This window comes from Leptonotus elevatus, chromosome 10 (genome assembly GCF_054856555.1).
Source record: "Leptonotus elevatus isolate MCC_2025b chromosome 10, RoL_Lele_1.0, whole genome shotgun sequence".
Classification (NCBI taxonomy): Eukaryota; Metazoa; Chordata; class Actinopteri; order Syngnathiformes; family Syngnathidae; genus Leptonotus; species Leptonotus elevatus.
Window position 1 is genome coordinate 5,449,344 of NC_141248.1, and position 25,167 is coordinate 5,474,510.

General features: G+C 40.2%; 1 protein-coding gene across 1 annotated transcript in view; it reads right to left on the reverse strand.

The window, feature by feature from the left end:
• adamts9 (ADAM metallopeptidase with thrombospondin type 1 motif, 9) overlaps nucleotides 1-23,248 on the reverse strand; it is a 50,002-nt gene extending 26,754 nt beyond the window's left edge. Inside the window, exons 1-23 of the mRNA XM_086087565.1 lie at nucleotides 22,868-23,248; nucleotides 22,298-22,692; nucleotides 20,071-20,236; nucleotides 17,471-17,805; nucleotides 15,336-15,419; nucleotides 15,129-15,253; nucleotides 14,983-15,023; nucleotides 14,740-14,845; nucleotides 13,932-14,078; nucleotides 13,281-13,422; nucleotides 11,127-11,231; nucleotides 10,319-10,464; nucleotides 8,568-8,749; nucleotides 8,341-8,477; nucleotides 6,714-6,831; nucleotides 6,501-6,596; nucleotides 5,475-5,641; nucleotides 5,183-5,312; nucleotides 4,037-4,163; nucleotides 3,714-3,927; nucleotides 3,460-3,624; nucleotides 1,862-2,023; nucleotides 673-792 (exon numbers count right to left, since the gene is read on the reverse strand). Of these exons, the coding sequence (XP_085943691.1) occupies nucleotides 673-792; nucleotides 1,862-2,023; nucleotides 3,460-3,624; nucleotides 3,714-3,927; nucleotides 4,037-4,163; nucleotides 5,183-5,312; nucleotides 5,475-5,641; nucleotides 6,501-6,596; nucleotides 6,714-6,831; nucleotides 8,341-8,477; nucleotides 8,568-8,749; nucleotides 10,319-10,464; nucleotides 11,127-11,231; nucleotides 13,281-13,422; nucleotides 13,932-14,078; nucleotides 14,740-14,845; nucleotides 14,983-15,023; nucleotides 15,129-15,253; nucleotides 15,336-15,419; nucleotides 17,471-17,805; nucleotides 20,071-20,236; nucleotides 22,298-22,692; nucleotides 22,868-22,964 (3,507 nt within the window). The 5' untranslated portion in view covers nucleotides 22,965-23,248. The remainder of the gene's footprint in view (nucleotides 1-672; nucleotides 793-1,861; nucleotides 2,024-3,459; nucleotides 3,625-3,713; nucleotides 3,928-4,036; nucleotides 4,164-5,182; nucleotides 5,313-5,474; nucleotides 5,642-6,500; nucleotides 6,597-6,713; nucleotides 6,832-8,340; nucleotides 8,478-8,567; nucleotides 8,750-10,318; nucleotides 10,465-11,126; nucleotides 11,232-13,280; nucleotides 13,423-13,931; nucleotides 14,079-14,739; nucleotides 14,846-14,982; nucleotides 15,024-15,128; nucleotides 15,254-15,335; nucleotides 15,420-17,470; nucleotides 17,806-20,070; nucleotides 20,237-22,297; nucleotides 22,693-22,867) is intronic.
• Between the last annotated feature and the right edge of the window lie 1,919 nt (nucleotides 23,249-25,167).

Sequence of the window (25,167 nt, forward strand, 5' to 3'; positions counted from 1 at the left end):
GTTTGCTTCGTTGCATGCCCTTGCTCTGCCCCGGCCGCCATTGTAGCAAAAGTTGTATTCGGTATTGAGACAGCTAACCTCCCTCCAAAACAAAGATTTCAATCACGGTGTCACAAGTTGATATTAAGTGTGCTGCAAATCATTATCCTTTGTGTATTTTGCTGGAAGAATGTCAGAGGCCTTTTATTAAGACACCTGGGAAATGTTTTAAATTGCATTCTTGTATTCTTTAATGTAACCCATGTACACAACATATTCAAGACTCTTACTGTTTCTTACATAACACAGCACAGTTTTTAATAACATTCATCCCAGGGAATTCTGTCTGAGAGCCGCTTGAATATGTGGGGCAGTGACGTACGGTATATTATTTTCCTGCCATTGTAGACTATACAAGATCAGACAGCTTTATTGAGACCAGGTGGCAATGACACAGTATGTTTCTGTCTGCATGCACCGATGGCCATATGTGCACAAATATGGAGGATTTCCCTAATAAGCAATTTTGGGGGGAAAACATTTAAGAGTGAAGAAATGTTAAAATGCCAGTAAATGTGTGGACATTACATACATGATAGGAAGGTACAGACATTGTTGGCTCCTATGGGTTTAATCACTTAACAAGACTGAACAAAGGAGGTGAAAAGACAAAAATGATTTCCCCGCCCTTACCTGGGTGTCAGTGGGCCGGGTGGCAGCATTACATTCAGTGTCTACCATGACTGCACCATAAGATCCAACCACGCATTTCACAGCTCGCATCTGGTACCCAAGCCCACATGAGGTAGTGCACTGTGTTCAAAAGACAGAGAGAAAACGAGTGATCGTGGAGGACAGCAAAAGAAAGGCCAACAAAAGAGGTCTGATCGAGCCAACAAAACCAGTTCAAAACAAAATTTAGTAAGTCAGCAGAAATACAACTTTACTCTTGTGAAAGGCAATTTGACCTTAAATGCAAGACACAATACTGTACCTGGAAAGCCTACTTAATATACATTGAATCGTCTACAATAGCTAACTCAGAGGTTCTACCTTCCACTCTCTTCTGCCTCACTGACCTCAATGAAATAGGGTCAAACTTGTTTGGCAGACACTTCACTTACAGTTTGACCATGCTTAATTAAACAGCTTCAAATACACCTTATAGGGGAAATCAAGTCAAAAAAGTCTTTGTAGTAATGTGTTCTATGTGCCCCCACTAGACTAAACACTGGTGGTTAATATTGCGTTCATGGAAAAAATGATTAAATTGAATAATTTATCAGCTATTTATCAGGAAAACACAAACACACATTTGAATAAGCGTGGTTTATTAATGATTAATTTTATTAATTAATCTGGTGTTTGCATAAAATTTGTAATTTTTTTTATGAAGATCACGCAACCAAATTTGCATTGATGCAAACTGTTGGCCAAAAACGTAGCTGATCGGAGATGGAAAATAATCTCCTTATCTGAGAAATGGTTCCATCATATTTTGAATCTGTTCTTTTTACTGCCCTTAAAAAGACAAATTGACCAGCTCAGCTCCCAGTGTCCACCCTGAGATTGGGAGGTTGTGGGTTCAATCCCCGGCCAGGTCATAGCAAAGAATTATAAAAAAAAATAGGACCCATTGCCGCCATGCTTGAAACTCAGCATTAAGGTTTGGAATTGGGGCATTAGATCACCAAATGATTCCCGAGCGTGGCCCCTGCTCAATGTAAAACCACCCAGTTTACACATGGAAAAACCGTACCCCCAAGCGGAACTTTGAGATGAATATTGTAAAGAATGGAATCTTGTGCATGAAATTAGCATGAAATCTGAGCTCCAATTAATCTGCGCGTTTTGGATAAGAACAATATTCAATGGGCCTTACCTGTCCCCAAGGTCCGACCTGCCAAGAGGCACACTCCTGCTGCTGACACGTCTGGACTGACTCAGGCTTTGGTGAACCACAGAAACGGTCATCTAGACGGTCCTCACCAAATTGGCACCATGTTTGGCGGTGCTTATAGCCTTTCCCGCATGTGACAAGGCACTAAAAGCAAGATACATTCATGATTAAAGTAGTCATACTAAATGTGTATAGCATTATCTCAGTCAGCTCAGTTTAGCTCATGGGAACATCCTCTTGATGTCAAACAGATGATCCAACAGTTTTGACTTTTAAAGCAAGTGTATTTTCCTCAACAAAGGATATGCATACTGCATGTACAAATACTATGTTGGGGGAGGCATATAGTACAGTGTAGTTGTTTGTATTTGGAGGCACCCACATGGGAGATGTAAAATATTTCTGGAATGTAACCCAAAGCTTTTCAAGCTCCTTGGTCCACAATGCGTAAACTGTGCAGTCGTTTGCTGACTATAGTTCAAAAGTTGAATAAAGCACTGGGATTTAACAATGTGGTCTTGCAATTAAAAGTATTTATTTAGGCGTGGGCAACTGCACATGGCCCCACCTTTGCTCAGTGCAAGCAAGTGGGTGTGTGTCAATCAGGTCCAGCTTGTAATAATTAGAATCACCGACAGCGGAAAACCGAAAGGCTGGACTAGCTTAGAAGCCACAGCTCACAGCAAGCAAACAAACATACCATTGGACAAGGCCTGCTTATGCGATAGCACGTGCTAGGCCATTCTTGGAGACCTTCCCATCAATTGTGCTGGTCGGATTAAGATGTTGCGCTCCAGTGTTGCCAACTACATACAATACAATCCTATAGTAATGAGATACGGCATAGGTCTCAAACTCCGGTCCTCGAGGGTGGCATTCATGCATGTTTTAGATGTTTCCCTCCTCCAACACACCTGATTCAAATGATCAGGATGATGATTCAAATGATCAGGATCATCTTCCTGATCATTTGAATCAGGTGAGCTGAAGGAGGGAAACATCTTAAAAAATGCAGGTTTGTGACCCCCAAGGACCGGAGTTTGAGACCTATGCGCTATGGAGTGTCTTACAAGTCGCGCTAAGTGGTCAAATTACATTGTCATCTTTACATTTTTCATTTGATCTAGTTGATTGGAACAACATCACTAAGAAGGCAACACTGCTAAGGCCCAGCTGGGGACACTTGACGGGGCTCTGAAGAGCCCCACTAGGATCCAGTGCGCCAAATTGCAGATGTGCACTAGTCGCCCCACTTCCACCACCCATAAAGAAAATAACAGCCAAAGGTATAGCTGTCACAGCCACAGTGAATTAAAATCAAAGTCCTCAAAACTGCCTTTATCTTGAGTTAGAAATGAGCGCTGTAAGCGGGAGAAAAGTTGTGATGATCCTTAGTGCCCATGACTGACAGGTGCCCTTAGAAAACTACATTACATTTTCGAGATTGAAGGTGTGAGGCTCAAAGCAATATTTTTTTCGGAGTACCAAATCCCTGGCAGTACCCGTGACTATATGCTCTAAGAGCGTGGAAATGTCATAAATCTGTTTTAAGTAAAAGTGTCAGTAACTACTGAACAAACCTCTGACCAGTCTCCAGTCTTCCATTGTGGACAGAGGAATTCATTGCAGGGTTGGACGGCCAGCTTGTCCCGTTGACTGCACTTGCTGTCATCACCTTGAGCCTCTGCTGCCTTTCGACACACTGCCCCTCTTCGGCGGGTGCCCCCACCACAACTCGTTGAGCACTGCACAACAGACAGATCAACAGGAGGAAATGTTGTGTAAAAACAAATGTTGGTTTTAGTTTGACATATAACCACCTTAGCAGTTTCACCTCTGACCAGGACGAGTACTCCCAGCCGCCTCCAGGATTACAATCTCCATGACAAACCTCCTTGTCATCAGGTTTGCGCTGCCCGCTACAATAACGGTCATCAACCTTTTGGATCTTTCCGTCTGCGTGGCTAATTTTGGCACAGAATATGTCCAGGGTGCGATATCCAACACCACATTGAGCTGTGCATTCACTCTTTCGAGCTACATGCCACCTTCATTACAAAGATGATAAGTACACAATCAATACGAGAATCTTTGATTTACATTTGAGCTAAAACGTGATGTGGATGATTGAAAATGGGTCAAAATGGTGACACAAACCTCAATTCACATTCTGTGTTGCAAGCCTCAGGGATGACCTGAGGTCTTGGCACACCATGACACCTCTGGTCTGACACCACCACTCTGTCAGACTCTCGGCTACAGAGAATCTTTCTCTTCTTTTCTCCTAGGAAGACACCAGCAAACACGTTGTTCAGCATTGACACAGCTTTTGCCAACAACCAACAATTCCCATTTAAGGCTCCATTTTTGTAAACAGTGAAAATGCATTTTTCTAACAATGAGCAATAGTAACTGCCGCCACTGATGGTATGGAGAGGTATTACATCTCATATTTGCGCAAAAGGTGCTTAATAGTCAGCATCGGATTCTGATTGTTGAATTCCCGTCATTTTGTGGCTCCGTCATTTGGCGTTAGGCATTGTCACATTGGCCGATGTCAGATTGTTGTAGAGAGGCCTTAACATGATTTTGGTGAACTTGGTCGAGGTGCAGGCAGACTCTGCGCTCCGCTGATTTGTGTAGTGGATGTCATTGTATTTTATTCATGAATAGGGCAACACGACACGAACGATCGGGATGAAAGGTGGTCCTCAAGTGCCCACTTCATAGCAGTGATCCGTGATCGCCCTGGCCAACTATACATCATCCATCCAGAGAGATCTGCTTGCAGCTCCTTTTAAATCTACTTTGCATGCTTTAATCTTCTGTATGGACCCTAGAAACCCTATTTGTATTTGTTTGAGTCCATTAGCTCGGGGGACTTTGTGTTTGTTTGTGTGCACACACACACACAACTTTTTACCAGTGCTAATCTAAAAAACTAAATACCAAAAGAAAGAAAACTCTACCAATGTGCACAGTTAGACTTGCTTGTTCAGGCAGGTCAGTTTCAAAAAAGGAATTAAGTGTTGGAGCCATGAGTCAAAGCAAGTTTTCATATTTACCTGCCATCCACCTCTGCACAGCCACGTTCGTTACATACATGCAGACATGACACGAGAAAAGTAATCTGCGACATGCATTCTATGAAGATGAGCCAAAACTTTGTACCTAATACGAGCTTGCCAAGTTTTGCTCTACCTTTTTCTTAGTTATGTGCCTATACGAGCCACTCTGTTACTCTCACCGCATCATTTATCATTGAAAAATCTGTCCAAAGACTGCTAATCCCATAACCTTCACCTTGGCAAAGACGGCTGCACTCCTGCCACGGACCATAGGCATCCCAGAAGAACTGTTGAGGTCTATCCTCTATGGGGATGTTGAAGGAGTACCTGACATCTGGGTTATAAAGGTTCCCCACGGACAGCACCTACCGTCAAGAGATACATTGTAAAACAGACTGAATGGAGGATTTACAAGCCTGCAATCATTTGAAACAATAGGCTTGACAAACAAGTGACTAACAAAATTACAATTTACTAATCATAGGAAGCAGTTATTCCATATCTTAGTAGAAAGAAATTCACTTTACCTGGACGATGATCTCCTCTTCGATGCGCTCAGTACAATTAATCCTCTCAATAACATGGTCAGAGCCACTGTACTCGATGACAGCATTTCCGACTTTAATTTCCCTTTTGAACATGCTGACTACAAACTCTCCATTAAGCAGGAACTCTCCACGGCTATTTGATATGGCTGCGGGGACACAGAAAGACGTGATCACATGCGCTGCTTTATCCCAATGAACTCCACATGAGATCAAACTAGCTTTGCTTAACTTGTTTTCAACTGCAGAAATAATATTGTCCTGTCAACATTATACACAAGCTTGAGCTAACTTAACAAATAGCTGAATCACTGCATTTGACAAGGTGCATGGCACAAAGTATTTCCTTAAATCATCAGACGAGTACCATCAATGCGTGTCCAGTCCTGTTGTTCCAAGCAGTCCGATCGCTGCACTCACTAACCCTGATGCGATTATAGATGCGACTTCCTGACTTTAATTTCCCCCACCATTTCACACATCATATTAATATGAATGCCCTTCTTTCAGGCAGCATCATTTGCTACCATCTCACGGCAATAAAGTAGCCTACAAAGCTCTGCACAGACTGAAAAACATCTGTTTGGAGATTTTGCGGAAGTCCACAGTCTTCAAATAATTGCATGTCATCAACAGGATGCCGGATGCATCCATGTACAGTAAACCCTTTGCACAAAAACGACATGTTGATCTTGACAGCACTTTAGCCCAAGGGATATCTGAGCTCTGGTTTTAGCATGTCGTGCCAATAAGATCTGTCCACAAAATGCCACGGCCATGCTGATGCGAATATGGCCTACTCCTTTATACTATTTCACTCAAAACGTACACCATTACATACACCAGTCCAATGCAATCTAAAACAAGAGCTATATTCAAAGCTTGAAGTGCTAAACATCCGCAAACTTCCACTACAATAATAAATACATTGTTATGATGATATTGTAAGTCTCAAACAGTGTGAAGCCGGCATTATAGCCTTTTTGAGGAAAGACTGTTATTCCTTACCGAGGTAGTTGTCATCCTCTGGTTTCCCTGAGTAGCTGTGTTGACGAACATCTATGTTTGTAGCACCACTGGGTATCCGCACGACTTCATTGTAGCCTGTTTATGAATGTACATCATTAGACTGCTGGTGCTACAGTAAACACATGTACTTTGTACAAACTGGGACATAGAGTACATAACAGCTGAGCTGCATTAAAAAAGATTCTCGCTTACCGTAGCGTACAATATTGAAAGTGTTTGCCACAGTTTTACAAGAAGAGTTGTCACCACCACAGACGCCACACTTGTCTCTTCTGGCTTTGGAGTTTAATACATGATCACAGCCGGCTTGCTGTTCAACAATGCAATAAAATGAGGAGACAAGGACAGATATACATGTTAGAAAATATGCATCGATTTTTTTTTTACATTACTTATTCTGTGTTGGATAACACAGTCATTCCAGTTGAATCAGGATGAGAGACAGGTTAAAAAAATGTACTCAGTTAACTTAGTTTTATTTACTTCCTGTTACCGCCTATAACCTGCTGCCAAACTTAGCCACTGGTGTGAAGATGGACAAACATAAACTGTAGGTGCTTTTACTTTCAGTTTTTATTACTTGATGTTCTCAAGTAATTACTGTATTTTACAAAGCCATATTCAAAAACATGTTAGTTGTACATCTTGGGCGTATCATTTAAGAGCAAAATACCCTGCTAAGTTCCCTCCACGGGCCCTCACAAATCAACCCTTCTGAAGTGTGCTGCTTGTGGGCACATCTAAACCTGGAGAAAAAGATTTTGATCATTTTGTTCAACAGTTGCAGGAATTCTATTCAATGATCAAAGAAGGCCATTAGAACAGTCTTGGAGTCTAAATATACTTTCTGTTTGATGATTTTACATTAATCGCAAGATTTAATTAATTGAGTGATTAATTAATTCAATTAATTATTTACATTAATTGCAAGAGGTAAATATCTGTTACAAGCTTTGTAAAAAAAATAAACTGAAGCAGAAGTGGAAAAATTTGATTATTAAATTAATTACTTAATTACTTTACATTAATTGCAAGATGTAAATATCTGTTACAAGATTTTAAAAAAAACAGAAGCAGAAGTAGAAAAATGTGATTAATCGCAATTAATTATGGATTTTTTTTTGTGTGGCAATAGACCAATCAGACGCCAGTATTGGGGTCATGAACTCTAGCGTCGCAACATTTGGTATGTTATTGTTCATGGGCATTTTCGTAAAAATCCTAGCATAATATTAGCTACCAATGATGTTAAATTATAAAATGAGTACAAAATAGAAAACTGGAATTGTCGGCTTTACTGATGTTATGGATTCCACAAATGAAAACTAAGACAATGGTAACATAATCAGTGATTGTAATGCTATATTTTGAGATTATTACCAACTTCCTTCTTGAATGCGGAATACTTTATGCAAGATGAGATTTTTGAACACTACACAATGTTTATTTCATGAAAATGAAACTTTGACTTAACTCTGACTCATTTTGCTCTGCTGGGTCACATACATTATACACATATATACTGTATACCGTGAGGCCCTTGACATATCTCTCTTGTTCCAGCCTCCCATCTGATCTACATTTTCCCTGTAACACACCATTTGAGATGGCACGTAAGCTGAACCACATGTAAGTGGTTTCAGCAAGACATTTTTAATATCTACAAGGATGTATGGTCTAGGTCTAGGGATCAATCAAACAATGCTTGCCAAGACCAGTAAATCCATAGTCAATAACTCTCTAACCCAAACATTGTGTGTAGATTCGGCTTCTTCAGCTCATGATGTCATGTAGTGCAACCATACACTAAGAACCTCACCCTACACAAGCCTTGGACGCAGATGTCGTTGGTATCAGGTCCACACGGCGTGCCGTCTGCGACCCGGTCCCTGAGCTGATAGTAGACTGTGCTGCCTGCTACCCTGCAGAACAGCTTACATCTGTCCTTCATCAGGACTGCTCACAGAGACAATAGAAAGACAAATACGTCTTAGCGAGTCTGACATTTGTATTCAATAAAAGGATTTCAGCATGAGCAAGACTCACTTCCACTGTATTTGGGCACCCAGCGAACGTTAGGAGGTAGACCGTTGATGTTGAAATGCCTGCCGTCGAAAGCAGCACACTGCTCCTCTCTGAAGTCCTTCTTCTGCTTGAAGCATGGCTCAGAGTTACAGGAACGGAACTTCATCCGGCGACCAACACAGTACATTCCTCCGTTCCTTGGCCTAGTGGGGACATGTCATCAGAGAGGAGTAAATACTAACAAACAAAAAAGCCTCTCAAACCCCGAAACAGCGCGAAACAGCGCCTAACTGAGGGCATGTTTGTATTGGGTTAAGCTTAAAATGGTGTACTACATTTATGCGTAATTTTAACATTAAACCTCCAGTTATGTTGTGGGTCAGAATGACCCACTTTCAAGTTAAACAACAAATTTTTCACTATGCAAGTTTTTCACTAGCGAACTTGGCACCAACAGATAATAAGAAATGGTTCATTTCGGCATATATGCAATGAAAACAGTTAATATTGGGCTCTAACTATGTTTATCAGGATGCTTTTGGAACATTGAGCATATTCTGGGTCAAATGACCCCATTTTAATTAAAGTTTTAAAAAAAAGAAGATTTATTTATTTTTTACCCCACTACAAACGGTTCATTTTGACATATGTGCAATAAGGCTAAAAACCCAAAGCCTAAAAACACCAATATATATTGGGTTGTTTTCAAAAGTTAAACATTCCAGGTCAAACTGACACATTTCAAGAGTGAAACTTCTCATCAACAGGCAATTAAAATTGTACAGTTTGACATATTTTCAGTTAAAATGTTATTTTTTTAAAGGTAAAGAAATACTAATTAGTTAAAATGGCTTACTGTGACATATTTTCAATACAAATGGTTACTAACGTTCATCGGAATGCTTTTGGAACATTAAACATAGCCTGGATCAAATTGACCCATTTTAAAGTTGAAGAACTACAAATGAGTATTTTATTGCTACGCAACTGCTCATCAATTAAAATGGTTTACTTTGACATATTTACAACTAAAATGGTTCCTAATGTTTATCACAATGCCTTAGGAACATTAAACATAGCTGGGTCAAATTGACACATTTTAAAGTTAAAGAAGAACAAAGAATAGTATTTCATGATGAAATTGTTAAAAATGTTTAATCTGAAATATTTTCAACTAAAGCGATTAATAATATTTATGAGATGCATGTTCATCAAGCTTGGCTCAAGTAGACCTGGGAACATTATTGTTGTGTCTGAGAAACCAACCTAGCGTTAGGGTTAACATGTTCAATGGGGTTTCACACTAAATGTCATTTGCTGCAATTGCTGAATACAGCGTTTGACAGTTACACCATAAATGTAGTAAACAAGTAGATATGTTGAGTTGAGGTCAGATAATATACAGAAATAAATTCTTACCCATACAAAAACATAAACTTTAGTCATGTTGATAACTGAGTATTATGATCAATATGTCTTTTAAAGCTGCCTATTAATCTTACCAACCACCGTTTCCAAAAAGACAAATTATACAAAAATATATATAAAAAAAAGAAAAGATTCTTGGCACTCCCTCCTTGCATAACAACTATTAGATTTGTGTATTTACCGGGAAATAAGCTTTTAAAATTGTCCATCAGCGAAAGCGTGGCTGAACATTAGTTATGGCAAGAATTCCCTTAGGGTGGATTGATCTATGGAACATTGACTTTGGCATCTAAGATGGAGACAAGGTCCAGCGGGCATGCGTGACTACAAAGAGGAGTGCTCACACGGGTCGGTTGCATTCGCGCTCTGCGATCTTGATGCCCCCGCCGCACGTCCGAGAACAGGTACCGAAAGGACTCCAAACCCCCCATGCGCCCTCCACAGGTATGGCGTCATGCTCTTTGGCTATACACAGCCCGTGTTTGCAGTGCTGCATCAGGAGAGGAAAGTCAGTAAAAGAAAAATAAACAGAGAAGAGAGAATAGTCAAAAAAGTGAGCGAAGAGGAAACAAGTGAGAGAGAGAGAAACACACATGAAATCATTTTCTTGGAACAGGCAAAACATCTGCTTTGCTGGTCTTTGATGCTAATCTGAGAAAAAATTATACAGTGAAATATTTCATGTCTGCGTCTGTCTGAATAGAAGACATGAAATGTCAAACAAGTCAATGAACATCTCAGCTCATAACCGCAGGATAATCACGCTCGATGAGACAAACGTGATTTAAGAATTTAGTGTGGTCAGCATAAACTCAAGTATGTGTGTGTGTGTGTAGGACATTTGGCCCTAATGCCTCCTCCATGTCCTCTCATTACTAATGGTAGTGTGAGGTGGATCATAAAACCTGGGTGATACTTTTTATATATTTTAAATGATCCACCGTCCACCTTGTGTTTTCTACATTTACGGCTAAGGTGAAAGGACAAAAAAAAAAAAAACTTATTTTCTACTTAAATGCAGACTTTGTGTAAGTATATACACTACATGGCATTAAAATACATTCTTAAGCCTCTAATGAAATCAAATTCATTGAATATATTTTTTTATTTTAATATAATGAATTCTAGCCTTCATTTATACATCAGATTTACCTTTCCAGGGGAGCAATCAGTGCCGTCAGCCCACGGCATGTGCTGTGTTCTGCAACCTCTCTGGGCGCCCTCTGGGCTGGTGCACCATAGCCTTCGACATTGGGTCTGTGCATATACACATACAACACACATTACTAAATATTCTGTCAGATGGTATAACTCGTCATAGTTGCAAATTATTTTTTAGATAGGTCTGGTTTTGTAGAGTGGATTCAAGAGCCCCAAAAATAACATCAAGCAGCAAGGTATTACAAGTGTGATACATGGACAAAAGGAAAGGAAAGGACACCGCCTTTAGACCTGTGGATCTCCTCTTTGTAACTATAAATACTTCTATTGTCTTGGAAATTTTTATAGATATTGAGTGTGTCCATAGGGAATTTCAGTCCAAAGAACGTTTGTGACAATCAAGGTCACTGATGTTGGAAGACCTGACTTCTAGTCTAAGTTCATCTCAAATATTGTCACCCTCTTAAAATAATTGCCTAAGTCATTTTTTTTTAATTGCAAAAATTATTATTTTTTGCCAAAATAAATCTCCTCATGATGCAAATGGTTACCTTTTTTGTTTCCTGAAAAACATGAAAAACTGACTTAAAGGATTATTTAGACCTCAAGTCACTGCACACCAAACTTACAACAAATTTGCAACTCATGCAACTTTGCTTTGTACGCTGGGGTGTAGGATTGCACAAAACATCTTGTTAAGATGCAGAATTAAGGTTTTTCATAGACAGGTGTCATCATTAAAGTTGGCACATCTTCATTTTTACCGTGTATGTGAATTTGGCAGACCGTGTTGCGTTTCGGTGGGCATGACCCTGGTGCATCTGGTAATTTAGTGACCTAAAGTAGACTAGATTTTAGACTAGCAAAAAGCAGGTCTAAATTTTGGCACAGGTGGTAATGTGATTTTGTTGAACTTGATCAAAGTGCAAGTAGACAGATTTTGAGCTCAGTGGATGTGTATGGTGCATATTTCATTCATGAATATGACAATTGGGTTGGACAATCTCCATCGGTTGCATTCCCTCCCACAACAGCGTATAACAATGCAAACACCGTCTTCTATATGCACTAGTCTAGCAAAATGGGGGGTAAAGAGGGAAAAAGTATGGGTGTCAAAATGAATTCATTAATTTTGAGTTAATTTAAAGTTTGTTTAATGCCGCAAAATTTTTTAAACACGCGATTAATGACCACCCCTTACTTGGTATGCCTTACTGGGGGAATTCCAGTCGCAATGCAGCAGACGTGTCCACGTCAAAATTTAGCAGTAATAAATTTAAGAATAATGCATATATTTGTGGAGAATGGTTAAGTTGTATTTTACAATTACAAAAATATTGTGAAATTTCACAAGTTACTTCATATTAAAGTTTAGATTAATATGAAAACAAAAATGCACTGAGCTGTCACCATCGTCTTACAAATTCAAGTATGCCATCTAGTGGCAGAAATATAACCTCAACACAAATCTATATCACTTTTTTTTTTTAAGAGTACAGTACATCTTTTTAATTTTAACTTTCAATTACTGTATCAATGACTACAGATGCAGCCATATTTCTATTTGTTTAACAAATTTTCCACATTTTATTGTACATTTAGAACAGATATCAAACTTGCGATTTAACGAGAGTTAACTATTGAAGTCATGCGATTAATTGTGACCAAAAAATTTAATCGCCTGACACCCTTAAAGAAAAGTCTACACATGCGCAGTTAGACAGAGCTTTGCGCCAGACTTGTGCTGGGCATGAAAATATGGCCCTTAGTGTGAACTAAGGTTTATTTCCCAACCTTTAACTATGTAATTAATTGAAAGATGTGTGCGTAACTTTTGTCCATATATATATACATAATACGTTTCTGCACTTTCTGCCAAAATTGCATACATGGTTTAAAGTAAAAATCCAAGCATGACATGACATCATATAAATGTTTTTTATTATTGTTTTGGTATTACTGATAGGCAAGAAGATGTCCCGCCTATCTGATGGGTATGTTTTATGTGTTTAATCCCTCAGTCAGATGTAGATAAGTAGTGTGTGGTTTTGCAGTGTTATTATTGTATACTGTACAAACAAATGACTTCAAATTTAGCACAGCCAGCCACACAAGCTGCAACATCACAGTTAAGACTCCACTTACCATATAAGGGCACACCTGCGTTCCCGGCCCAAATATCAATTCACACTGTTTATTGACATCGTATAACTGTCCAGGCAGCTGCTGCGAAAGACTGTATGGCCTAGAAACGGGCTCGTCCAGCAAGCACTCACCATAGCCTGTGCTATTAAGAAATGAAAATAAAATGACTTCAAGAAAAAAAGAAAACAAAAGACAGAAACAGACACAAAAAAGTACAGCCATGTTATTTTTCTGCACATTTATGAATGCACAGACCACGTATGAGTGCTTGTTTACACATCTCTATTCCATCAGTGTAGTTGTTTAAGGGAGAAGAATAGAACATTTTGGACAGTTGCCAGATACTATTCTGCTTACTTTTGCAAAAGAGTTCCCTCATCTTTTTCATTTGTTTGAAGAAACAAGGGAGTGTTGTCAAGTGTGTCAGTGCTCCAATTTATGAACAATACATAAACACTGAACTCCCACGGCCCTCCATGCATCTCCATAAAATCATTCTTATCAGCATCTTTACACCCTTTTCTGTTAAATGCACATCTTGTTTGATACACTCTCTAGTTTGGGTTCTTTCAACGTTCCTCCAAATCTGAATGAAAACACAATCTATCTCAATCTATTCGGAACAAATGAGAGGAAAAGAGTGCGACATACTCAAGGAACTCTGTGATGTACTTCCTGCTACACTTGGACCACATCCAAGGATTTGTGTTGTAGTTAAGTGTGGGCGCCATCACATGTTGCTGGATTTTAACGCCGTCCTCCTTACATTTATTGCTGTCATCATGAGGCATGTTGAACCTGGAAGAGAGAACGCAGAGTATGTCTATGAAATGTATTTAAAAGTTTCAAAGAAAACACATATTTTGAAAATTGTTTGAAAACTGTTGTGAAGAAACTAGATTCAAACATGTGGTGTTGAAATGTACCGTATTTGAATAAGAGCTGTGTGTCTTCTACATAATAACAAATATTTAATTACTCTGTTAGTGTTAATTAGTATCAAAGCACTTTTCCAGTGAATATTAAACAGTTGTAAGTCAGTGGTCCCCACACTGCCCTTCTGCCCCCTCCCTCTGAGCTACTCAACAGCCCACCTGACAGGTACCATATAACACTGCTAAGCTGTCGCTGTGCATGTCGTCACCGCTTGATGCGGATAAAAATGGAACTCAACAATCCCGCCGTTTGTTACTGGTTGGAAAAGAGCATTTGTTAAAGATGATGAGGTCGGTAACAGTCTCCGGTGTAGTAGGCTAACGGGCCGGGCTCTGGCTGACTCGAGACTTTGGACACAAAAAAAAAAGGAGAGTTTGCGCAGGCGAGAAAAAAGCGGGGAAATGTGATCTGTTGCACACAAAAGCAAAGTAAAACACTTGTAAAAAAGAAAGGACATCCGCCTTCACAGGTGACTTGATATAAAGCGTTTGAAGAATGCTGGCCTCTCACATGCGACACTTACACGTGGCCGAGTTCGTGGGCGATAGTGAACGCTGTGCTCAAGCCGTTGTCCTCACTGATGCTGCAGCTCCTGTACGGATCGCACACAGTGCCCAACTCTGCCAGTCCTGAAAGGTACAACGTCCCAGTAAGTCACTTCATTAGGTACACCCGTGCAGTGGGAGATGTCGATTTGATCGATGCTGACAGGTATTGATTGGTGAATGTGTAGTTTATTTGTCGTTTTTTGTGTCTGTTTTGTTACCTAAAGTGTCACACTTGTCCCTCGCTCTGCAGATGTCTTGTCTATGGCAAAAGTAGAGACAATTAAAAAAAAAAAGAAAAAGGGAATATCCCTACTAATGTTACAGTCTACAGTCATAAAAATAAATATGAAATTTTGCAGCGTACTTTGTGATGAGGATGGCAGTGTCATGGTGTGAGTGGTGGTTATCATCCAGAACATTTTGACTGTGCTGCCAAATGCAAAAGTTCTTCAAAGTGGTCTGTGCGTTAAATGAAACAAGGGGACCATCCTAAGAAAAAAAGAGCCAAGTTACATGCAGAAAATGCCAAGTAAGTTCTTTGACTTTATGAATGTGGATTAGCCAATTTTACCTGCTCATTGTTTATTATGACTAATTTCACAATCACAATGTCAATTAGATTGCCAATGCTGGGGTCCTTGTAGATGGAAGACACCTGAAAAGAAGAAAGGGAACAGAAGGGCAAAAACATTTTTGTGTGAGTTTGCATGAGTTGTTAATGGCTTTACAAAAGCAGCCTTTGCCAAGACAAGTAAGTCATTTTAACTTCCCCTTGAGGACCGGCGGCCCCCGATGCCTGTAAAAGCTGGTATTTGGACGAGAATATGCTCTGTGTGTGACATACCTGAGTATAATTTTTCACATTCATCAAAGCTGCCAGACAGGTACTGCCTCGGACTGCCCTCTCTTCCCATTGGCTGTTTGGAAACTGTGTTTAGCCCTGCCCGAGGCTGCCCTTTTCCCTCCCACAGATCCCAAAACCTCAATGGTTGTGTGATGGACTCGTATAGAAACTTTCAATTTACAGTGGAAATAACAGGTGTACACACCCATGTTCAAATGCCAGGGTTTTGTATGACCGAGGTAAATCATTTTTACAACTTTTCCATTGTAATACCTACGATATCTGAAATTGGCTGTTTGCAGAATTAACCCATAACATTATAACTCCAGTTAAAGGGGAGTAAGCACCCACCTGCCACCATTTAAAGTGAATCTGATTCAATCAAACTGAAGGTCAGCTGCTGTAGCGTAATTTTACTGACATTTTTGTGGTCACATCTTATAGCACAAGCCGGTGTCCGCAGAGAGCTGATTACATGCAACAAAAGAGCTGCCAAGAGGCTCACAGCCAAATTGAAGGAACTGCAAAAATCTCTGGCAAGTTTTGATTGTTTAGTATAAGTGAACATAATCTCTCGTCGCCTTCATATGTCTGAACTATTGTGTAAGGGACGTGGCAAGGCACAAGCCTATAACGCGTGAAGTCTACCAAATGCATTTGGGGAAATGTGTTATTTTCTGATGAAACCAAGGTTGAACTTTTTGGCGTAATTCCAAAAGGTATGTTTGGCTCAAACAACACTGCTCATCACCAAAAGAGCACCATTCATACGGCGAAGCATGATGGTGGGAGCATCATGCATTGTGCCTGTAATTTTCTTCAGTTGGAACTTAGTCCTTAGTGATGATGAAGGGAATTACGAACAATTCCTAATTGCAGTCAGTGTTTAGACAAACACTTCAGACTGCTGCTAAAAAGAAACAAACAAAGTCAGGAAAAGTCTACTATAACATATTTGGCATTTTGAATGGTGGTTGGTGTGTGCTGACTCCCGTTTCATTATTTGAATTGTGTTAATTCTGAACACAGCCACATTACCAGTTAGAAAAGGGTGTGCACACTTATACACCCATATAATCCCTTTTTTTTTTTACCTTACAATTGAATTCCACAAATTATCATTAAAATGTGGCATTAAAACAAGGGTGTGTAGACTTTTTAGATCTACTTTATCTATAAATTTAGATTTCCATGGACAGTGTCTACATGTGCACTTATTGTAGACTGCATTAGGTACACCAGTCTATATGGTCACTTTATAATAATACAAATAAAGTCTCTATTACGGAAGCATGCTGCAAATATGGAGTAAACATTTTTGACTGGTGAGTAAGTTTGAACATACTGCATTTGCGAGTACGTTCAAGCGTATTTAAATACCAGTATGCTCGAATGTACTCAAATACGTTCAAATATACTCACAAATACGTTCGAGCATACTTGCAAGTGTATTCAAACTTACTTGTATACTAAATGCTAAAAACATGAAATATTTCCCATAATGCTACGGGATATTATTTGTGCATACGCAAGTGAACAAAAAATAATAATTTTTAAGCATTAGGCCCACATTATATCAATATGTTCGAAAATTAAGTAATAAACATTGTTTATTTGTAACTTTTATGATTTATCATTATGAGCAAGTAACATCCTGTGGCATTGTGGGAAAATATGCTATGTTTGTAGCATTTAGCCTACAAGCACGTTCCAACGTACTTGCCAGTGCAAACATTTTTTTGCTGAGCAATGGTAGTACAGTACGGAGTAGGTGAACCAAACATTTTTTTTCTCTTTTGAGAGTGAGAGAGAGATCATGCAATTTTCCTTTCAAAATGACCAATTGAAAGTGTTGGACTTACTATGGACATTAATGTGAGTATGTAGTGCTGCAGGTTACTTCGGTGATGTTCCACCATTTTGCTGTCGGCCACCAACATGACTTCAACAAAGCGCGGGAAGGAGAGGAAGCGCTTTGCCCTCTTGTGAGGTCTGGAGTCATTACTGCTGCTTTCATTTGCAGCTTTCGCGCCTGCACTGCTGCTCTCAGATCTGTGCAAGGCATCAGCGGTCAAGCGGCCACTCAGCAACTCCACATCAGTCAATATACCAGTCCTGGGAACATTAATTTTGTCCGAGGTCACCCCAGCTGTTGGCTTTTTCCTCAGCTTGTGCCTCTTATGCCTGTGTTTGTGTCCTAGAAGGAAGAGCCAGAGGGGATGAGAAATGTGTGAATATACAGAGATGCCAGGATGAAAGGGGGTGGGGTAATGTGAATGAAGCCTTTAGAAATAAAGATGGTCCAGATACTGTCTCTTTCCCTTTTCTTCACATCAGCTCAAATTGTGCTGACTGCCGCCTGGAGTGCTTTTTTTCTCTCTCTCGAAAGAGGGCAAAGAGTTCAGGTTAGGTAAACCTGGCGTGAGGCCTTAAAGAAAGTAACACAAGCTGAAGTACACACACCGAAAGAAGACTAGTCCAACAAGAGTCACTTAACATTCTCAGTACTACTGGGAAATGATTTTAACATCACATTGGAACGAAACTGCACAATCCTCAGCTCGAATTGCAGAATCAGAACCAGCACACTCTGTGTGGTAATTCCCGACCTTGGGAAGACTACACACTTTGATTTAAAGTCATAAAATCACAACAATTAAGAATAAAAATAAGTATAAGAATAAACAAACACTTGCAAACTCAGCTCATGATAACAGAAACATAAAACTTGTATCTGTATCAAACAGGCAAAAGAAAAGCTACTCACAGTGACACCAAACATCTGGCAGAGAACAAAGAAAACATTTAACTAGTCGTAGGGAGCAGCTGTGGGGGTTTCTTGCTCCTGATGGTGTTGTCAATGTCTTACATGCAAAACCACAGTCATAAATTTGTTACCCATTTTTCTAGATCAGAAACCAAATAAGCCAGACACATGAATTTAAATGTTAAAATTCATCAGTCATCATGTCTTGAAATATGCATTGTCCAATTGGTCAGGTCAGTGGTGTTCAAACTACGGCCTGGGGGACATTTCTGGCCTGCTGTCCATTTTCGAGCAGCCCTCAGCATATATAAAAAAGAACTTTTGACACGTCTTGCAACTCTACTAATAATACATTCGACTCATGAAGAGATTTCAGTTTCAGAAGTAATGTTTTCCTCTGCTTAGTGTTGTCTGTGTCAAGGTCTGATTTGTGAACATAACAAATTAATGATTAAATAAGTCAACCCCCCCAAAAAAAAATTGGGGGGGACAATATGTTCTATGCAGCCCCACTGGTCTAAATATGGTATTCTGGTTAATATTGCGTTAGTGGAATATGAGTTGAGCAGCAAAATCCAGCAGTTTTTATCAATAACAGAAGGCGGCCATTTTGCCACTTTCTGTCAACTGAAGATTACATCAATGTTGCTCAGGTAACAACCAATCACAGCGCAGCTTCAGAAAACAGGTGAGCTCTGATTGGTTGTTGCTTGAGCCCTGAGCAACATTGATGTCATCTTCAGTCGACAGCAAGTGGCAAAATGGCCGCCCCCTGAGATGGATAAAAACGTCTGGATTTTGTTTCATAACGCATATTCAAAAAATTTAATATTAATCAGAATATGTTTAGACTTGTGAGGTCACATATAACATATTATTGTCAAGAAATGTTTAAGGTTGACTTCACTTTAAGTTCCTCAAGTAACGACAAGGGCTGTTGTGGCTGGTCCACCAGTATTAAAGACAACTCAAACAGGTGACCATGGCAATGAAAGCAATGCTACTCATCACAATCAAATACACCATCCCAATGGCTTTGTTTGGCGCTGTCGTGCTAAGCTAAAGTGAGTCCACGGCTCCTTCTTGATGATTTGACACTTTCAAGTTGGCACGGCTTTGTCGTCATGAAATCCACACTACATGTTCATGGTAGTGGGTCGACCCAGCTTCCTTATCGTAAAGCGAGAGGAAGCCCGAGAGTCAACAGGAAGTTCAGACAGTAAACTGAGATGAGATGATACCAGGGAGAACTTCCAAATGACTCTTCCTGTGTGAGACAAGGAAATCTTGCACGCCGCTGTGTATCAGCTACAACGACTGCCATCAAACAGTTTTAGACAGCAAATGCAATCAATAAAATACACTTGCATGCCACTTCTAGACCATAACAAGTGGTTTTCAATTTTATACCCAAGTGGAAAATCCACAATTCTCGTTAATCACTCAGATAAGATATACAAGTTATGATTATGCTACAATCTCGATAAAAACTCATAAGGCTCAATTACTATTATATAATCATTACCTGATAAAAGTAATTGCGGGGAATGACGCAACTGCTAACATCTGTGGGAACTCACTTAAAGGTCTGACGTGACCCCAACACACACCCACACATGCTTGATTCCACATGAGTGTACTGTATATGTGTAAGAAGAGTAGTCATGCACAAACTCATCATGTCCTCCGCTTTACCTGAAGTGTCACAAGCTGAGCTCTCCCCAGATGTCTCTTTCTCGGCGGGTGCACTCTTCCTGTACACGATATGAGGTTTCGTGTGTTCCTCTTCATAATGTTCTCCTTGATAGCTGTGAAGGGGTTCAACAAAATACTCCCCTTCTGGAGATCTGAAGGTACCAAACTGAGGAAAAGCAAAACAAAGCAGTTAATCGCTGCCATGCATGCAAAGTACATATATTATTTTGCAAATGTTTATGCTCAAACATGCTAATAGTACCAAGAGGGGTATTTAATTCAATGCTGCCAATATTTGATTTTGCCCAGATGTAAGCTATATCTACTTGAAAATATTTATAGTAAACATCAGTGTAATGGTGTTCATTAAGCCATAAGACGTTTTAGAGGAATTTGCATGCACATAGGAATAGTCCCAAAAGTGATGATGGCTATCAGAAAAACACCGAGACTGTATATTGTTGTACGTTCTTGGCAAGCCAACCCAAAGTGCTATTGTATGTACAGCACTCCACATGGCACATTTAACATGACGGGATAATGTGGAGGTCTACGATACACTCGGTAAAGTACGTGCCAACACAAGCACTTTCCATGTGCCGTTCACTGATGTGCGCATGATTTGACGCTTCACCAAGTATTAACCAATTGTGTGTGACAACATCCATTCAGTCATCCATTTTCAAGAGTTCTTATCTTCAGCTGACTTTGGGTGAGAGAAAGGGCTCATTTAGACTTGGACGTGACCAGGTAATCAAAGGACACAAATATACAAACACTGGTACACACTGCTGCATGTTTTTGTAATGTGGTAGAAAGCCAAGGAGAACATACAAACACCGACAGGAGGGCCCGAGCCAAGATTCCAACCTGGAACCTCTTGACTGTAATGTAAACCACCACACCACTGTGCTAGCTAATATAACTATAGATTGAATATAAAACCAGTAGGCCTCTAAGATCTGCAGGCTCAGGTCAATTAATGGAGCCCAGAGTTCAAAGTAAACATGGTGAAGTGGCATTTAGCTGTTATGCTGCACCCAAATCAGATGTGGACCTGAGTGAAAATGCTTTTAAAACTAGGTTGAAAATGTTGCTTTTTTCACATACCTTTGATTAAACCTATTTTTACATCTTTACATCCTTACTTTAAAATGCTTTTTTAAGTCTTATGTTAATGTGTTTAATGTTGTCAATGTACATTCTTTTTTTTTCTGCTTTTGAATAGCTGTTGTGTTTTGTAATGTTTTTAAGTGTTGTGTCCTTTCTTGTGTGAAGCACATTGAGTTGCATTGGTTATGAAATGTAATATATCAATAAAGCTGCCTTGCTTAATGATAAAATAATGAAATTATACCATTTGAAAATGATTTATTACAAATAACGAATCATTGCTCATCTATGTGAACATTATATAGTGTCAAGCAGAACAATTAAATGATCTTCCGTTGGAAGGCAGAGGGCACATAATTGGCCTGTGTATCCACTTTTTTGTGGCTTATGTTTGTTAGTGTGCCTTTAGATATTTGCCTTAGCTGACTAAAAATTGGGAAACAATGTTGCATAAGGTACAGTGTGAGTAAGTGAGTACGTGTCCTTCCCTAGATGTCTATTATGTCCATACTTTGATTGACCTTGACCTCCCTGACAAGAGTCATAAGATAAATAGTTTTGGGCACCACTGATATTCCATGTTCAAATAGTGTGCCCCCAGAGCTTTGGCAATGAATAACAAACTGCCAGAAAAATTGAGCTATACCAATCTCATCAAATGCTTGAAATTCTTTAGTAGGTATTCGGGACATAATTTGTCATCTCATCTTGGTCACTATGAATGAATTCAACTTTGACATGACTGTACTGTGTACTACAAATTGTTTTCTGAAAGTCTGGGAGTTAGACTGAGCGGTGGTGACGTCATTGCGGAGCGTACATGCGCCGTAGTGGCGTGCGTAAACACGTCAGCGGCTACCGGGAGATGAGAGACCACTACAGACCAGAAAGAAGACTTTGCATCGGACAGTAAAAACATGATGCATCCGCTGACTTGACACAATAATTTATTTAAGGTTGCACACGATTTGCTGGTGCGCAGAGCGTTTGCGTAACGCAAAGATGGCTTATGAAAGTTAAAGCTGAAAGAATTTAAGACGTCGCCCAAAGTACACTATAAAAAAATAGAAAGTTGGCTTACGTTAAGAGCTTGCCATAATAATAATAAACTCACCAGCCCGGAGCACAAACTGATGACTGCGGCGTGCTCAGATTTCGCATTTACTTGTCCTTTATAAAAGCAGTGCCTCAACTCGCTGTCCTCCTCCTCCTCCTCCTCCTCCTCTTCCTCGCCTGTCACGTTATCTCCTCTAGGTACTCCAAGTATTGTCACAGTGTAAAGCGGGGCAATAAATCCCGAGTCCAGCGTGAGGTTGAGGTGATAGTCCCTTCCGAAAGCAAAAATCCTGTAGTGGATATTTGGAGAGGCCCAGTGCTCCGTAGTGTTGTCGCTCTTCTCGTCCAAACTTCGCCGTTTCCTCTTGAAGTGCACGCTGTTTGGCAACTTGTCACCGACTCCGTCCACTCGCACCGGTTTGACAATCTCATAGGCGCCGATCTCCTCTTTTACTGCGCATGCAAACGTAACATTGTGAATGTTACACACACACAAAAACTAACTGTGATGCTCGAGCGCTGCCTTCATTCATTCATTCATTCATTCATTCATTCGTTCATTCATTCATTCGTTGACATAACTGTGTCATAAAGTATGGCTGGCTAAGCAGTAGCAAGAAATTCTTACCTGTGCTTGGATTCAATAGCAGCCCCCCCGTGGATGCGTCTGCAGTTAATAAATCAGGGAATAGCAGGAATCCCAAGCCCCAAAAGAGCACATGCATGATTGTCCACTTTCAGAGGAGAGCGGCAACTTGTAGCTACTCCTGTAATCCCGGTCCTAATAATAGCACCAACAATGACAATAATAATAAATACTATAATCAAATATTCCCCCGGTCACTTCAGCATTTCCGCCTGTGGTCCCCTCCTGCCACAATCCAACACGGTGTGTTATCCTCGACTCTTGTCTAGATGTCCTCTGGCCGCTGAGGTACACCGCTGCTGGGACGTGAGAGCTCCGCAAGTTCCCAGGCCAACATGCATACTGCACAGAGGGGTGGGCTGCTCCAAAAAAAGTCTGCTCGTGTGTGTGTGGACTGCAAGTCTGCACCAACTCTCTCCCCCGGCGAGGGGCGGGCTCAGACAGCCAAGGTACACTTTTGCACAAGCCACTCCCGTCAACTGGACCGAAGGGTGGTCGCGCGTCCCTTTGGGCTCTCAGGTGCCAGCCTACTGTGCTGCAGTGTGTGTGTTTTAATCACCGGCAGCCAGGGGTCCCCATGATCACACCCGGCTTAAAGGAATTCTCATAAGAAATTCAAATAATGGGATAATAACTTGCTTTCAAAAGTTTAGGGTTAATCTGGTTTTAAAAGGAGTGGGAACTTGCAGCGGTGCAGAACAGTGACCATGACAGTAAAGTATGGGTTCCAAATAAAAAATACCTGCCCTCGGGCGACTGGTGACTTAATCTTAGCGTGGCGGGAGACTTGATAGTTGATGAGAGTGAGAAAATGCAAAACTGGCAAGCAGTAGAGCCAGATACAGTACAGTAGAGATTTGGGGTATTAAGTAGATGCTGGAAAAGGGATTGAGAGGGGATCATGGTAACGGCTTTATGAGCTGGAGCCCCCTCAGTCGGATAAATACAACCTGTATGGATGCTTTTATAGGTGCTTTGTTATTTGGAGTATCAAAGAGTGGGCTCTCCTGCACCATTCATGCAACCCCCCCATCCTGATGAACAATCAGACACACACATAATCCATATGCATGTATAGTAACTGTTTTATCTTCATACTAAAACTCATTTACAAGTTCAATTCATAACTAGTCTCGACTGCTGTATCACCGCCCGGGTGACACATTTCAGCCAGCCTCTTGTTAATGCTCATTGTAAATGTTTTCGGTTTTCATTTGTCGGTCTGTCTGTCCTGTTCGATAAACAGCTTAAAGCGCAGAGGCAAATGTGGCTGGATTTCACTCAAACTGTGGCGAAAATGAAGCTCACTCATAATTTAACTTCAGGTTCACAGTACAAATAAAAAAATACACCAAATTTGACTCCAAAAACTTTTAAGTTGAGGCACGACAAGGACCCACTTAATATTCAAAATTGAATATTTACACATGGTATTCATTTTAAGTGCTAACATTAAAGGGGAAGTCGAACCAAACATTTTCTTTATAATAAGTTTTATGCAGCCCCACTAGTATAAAGATGGTATTTTGAGTAATATGAATTAAGCAATAAAATCTCCATCTCAGGGGGCAGCCATTTTTCCACTTACTGTCAACTGAAAATGACATCACAGTTGCTCAGGGCTCAGGTAATGACCTATCATGGCTGAGCATGGAAAGGTCACATGACCAAACTCAGAAAACAGGTGAGCCATGATTGGTCGTTACCTGTGCCCTGAGTGATGTCATTTTCAGTCAACGAGTGACAAAATGGCCGCCCCTGAGATGGATAAAAACAAGTGGCTCTGCTAAACTCATATTCCACTAAGGCAATATCAATCAGAATGCTGCATTTAGAGTTGGCTTTACCTTTAAAATAATGAAATCAGTTTTTTGGGGAGAATGTATGTAAAATTGTTATGAAGATTTTGTGCAAGAATGTAACTTTTTCATGTTGTTATGCATCTTCTTCATCTTCAGCAGTCCCAGTAATCACTCAGTTTTTGCCCGAGTTAAAGCAAGTTAGTGAGTAAACCAAGCTGAAAAGAAAATCTGCAAGTTGACCCCCCCCCCCCCCCCCCAAAAGGTTTAATGCCTATAGATGCCAAAACATAGCAGCAAAGTCCTCAACTCCAACATGACATCAAGATGCCTAAGGATGGTGGTAAAGCACTATTTATGTTTTTAAAACAAGTCATCAACTCACCTCAACATAGTTCCTTGACCCAGAGATGCCACAAGGTGTCACCAAAGTAATAGTTTTATTGTTTTGGCCTCAGTATAAAACAGTGAAAAGATAGGTTT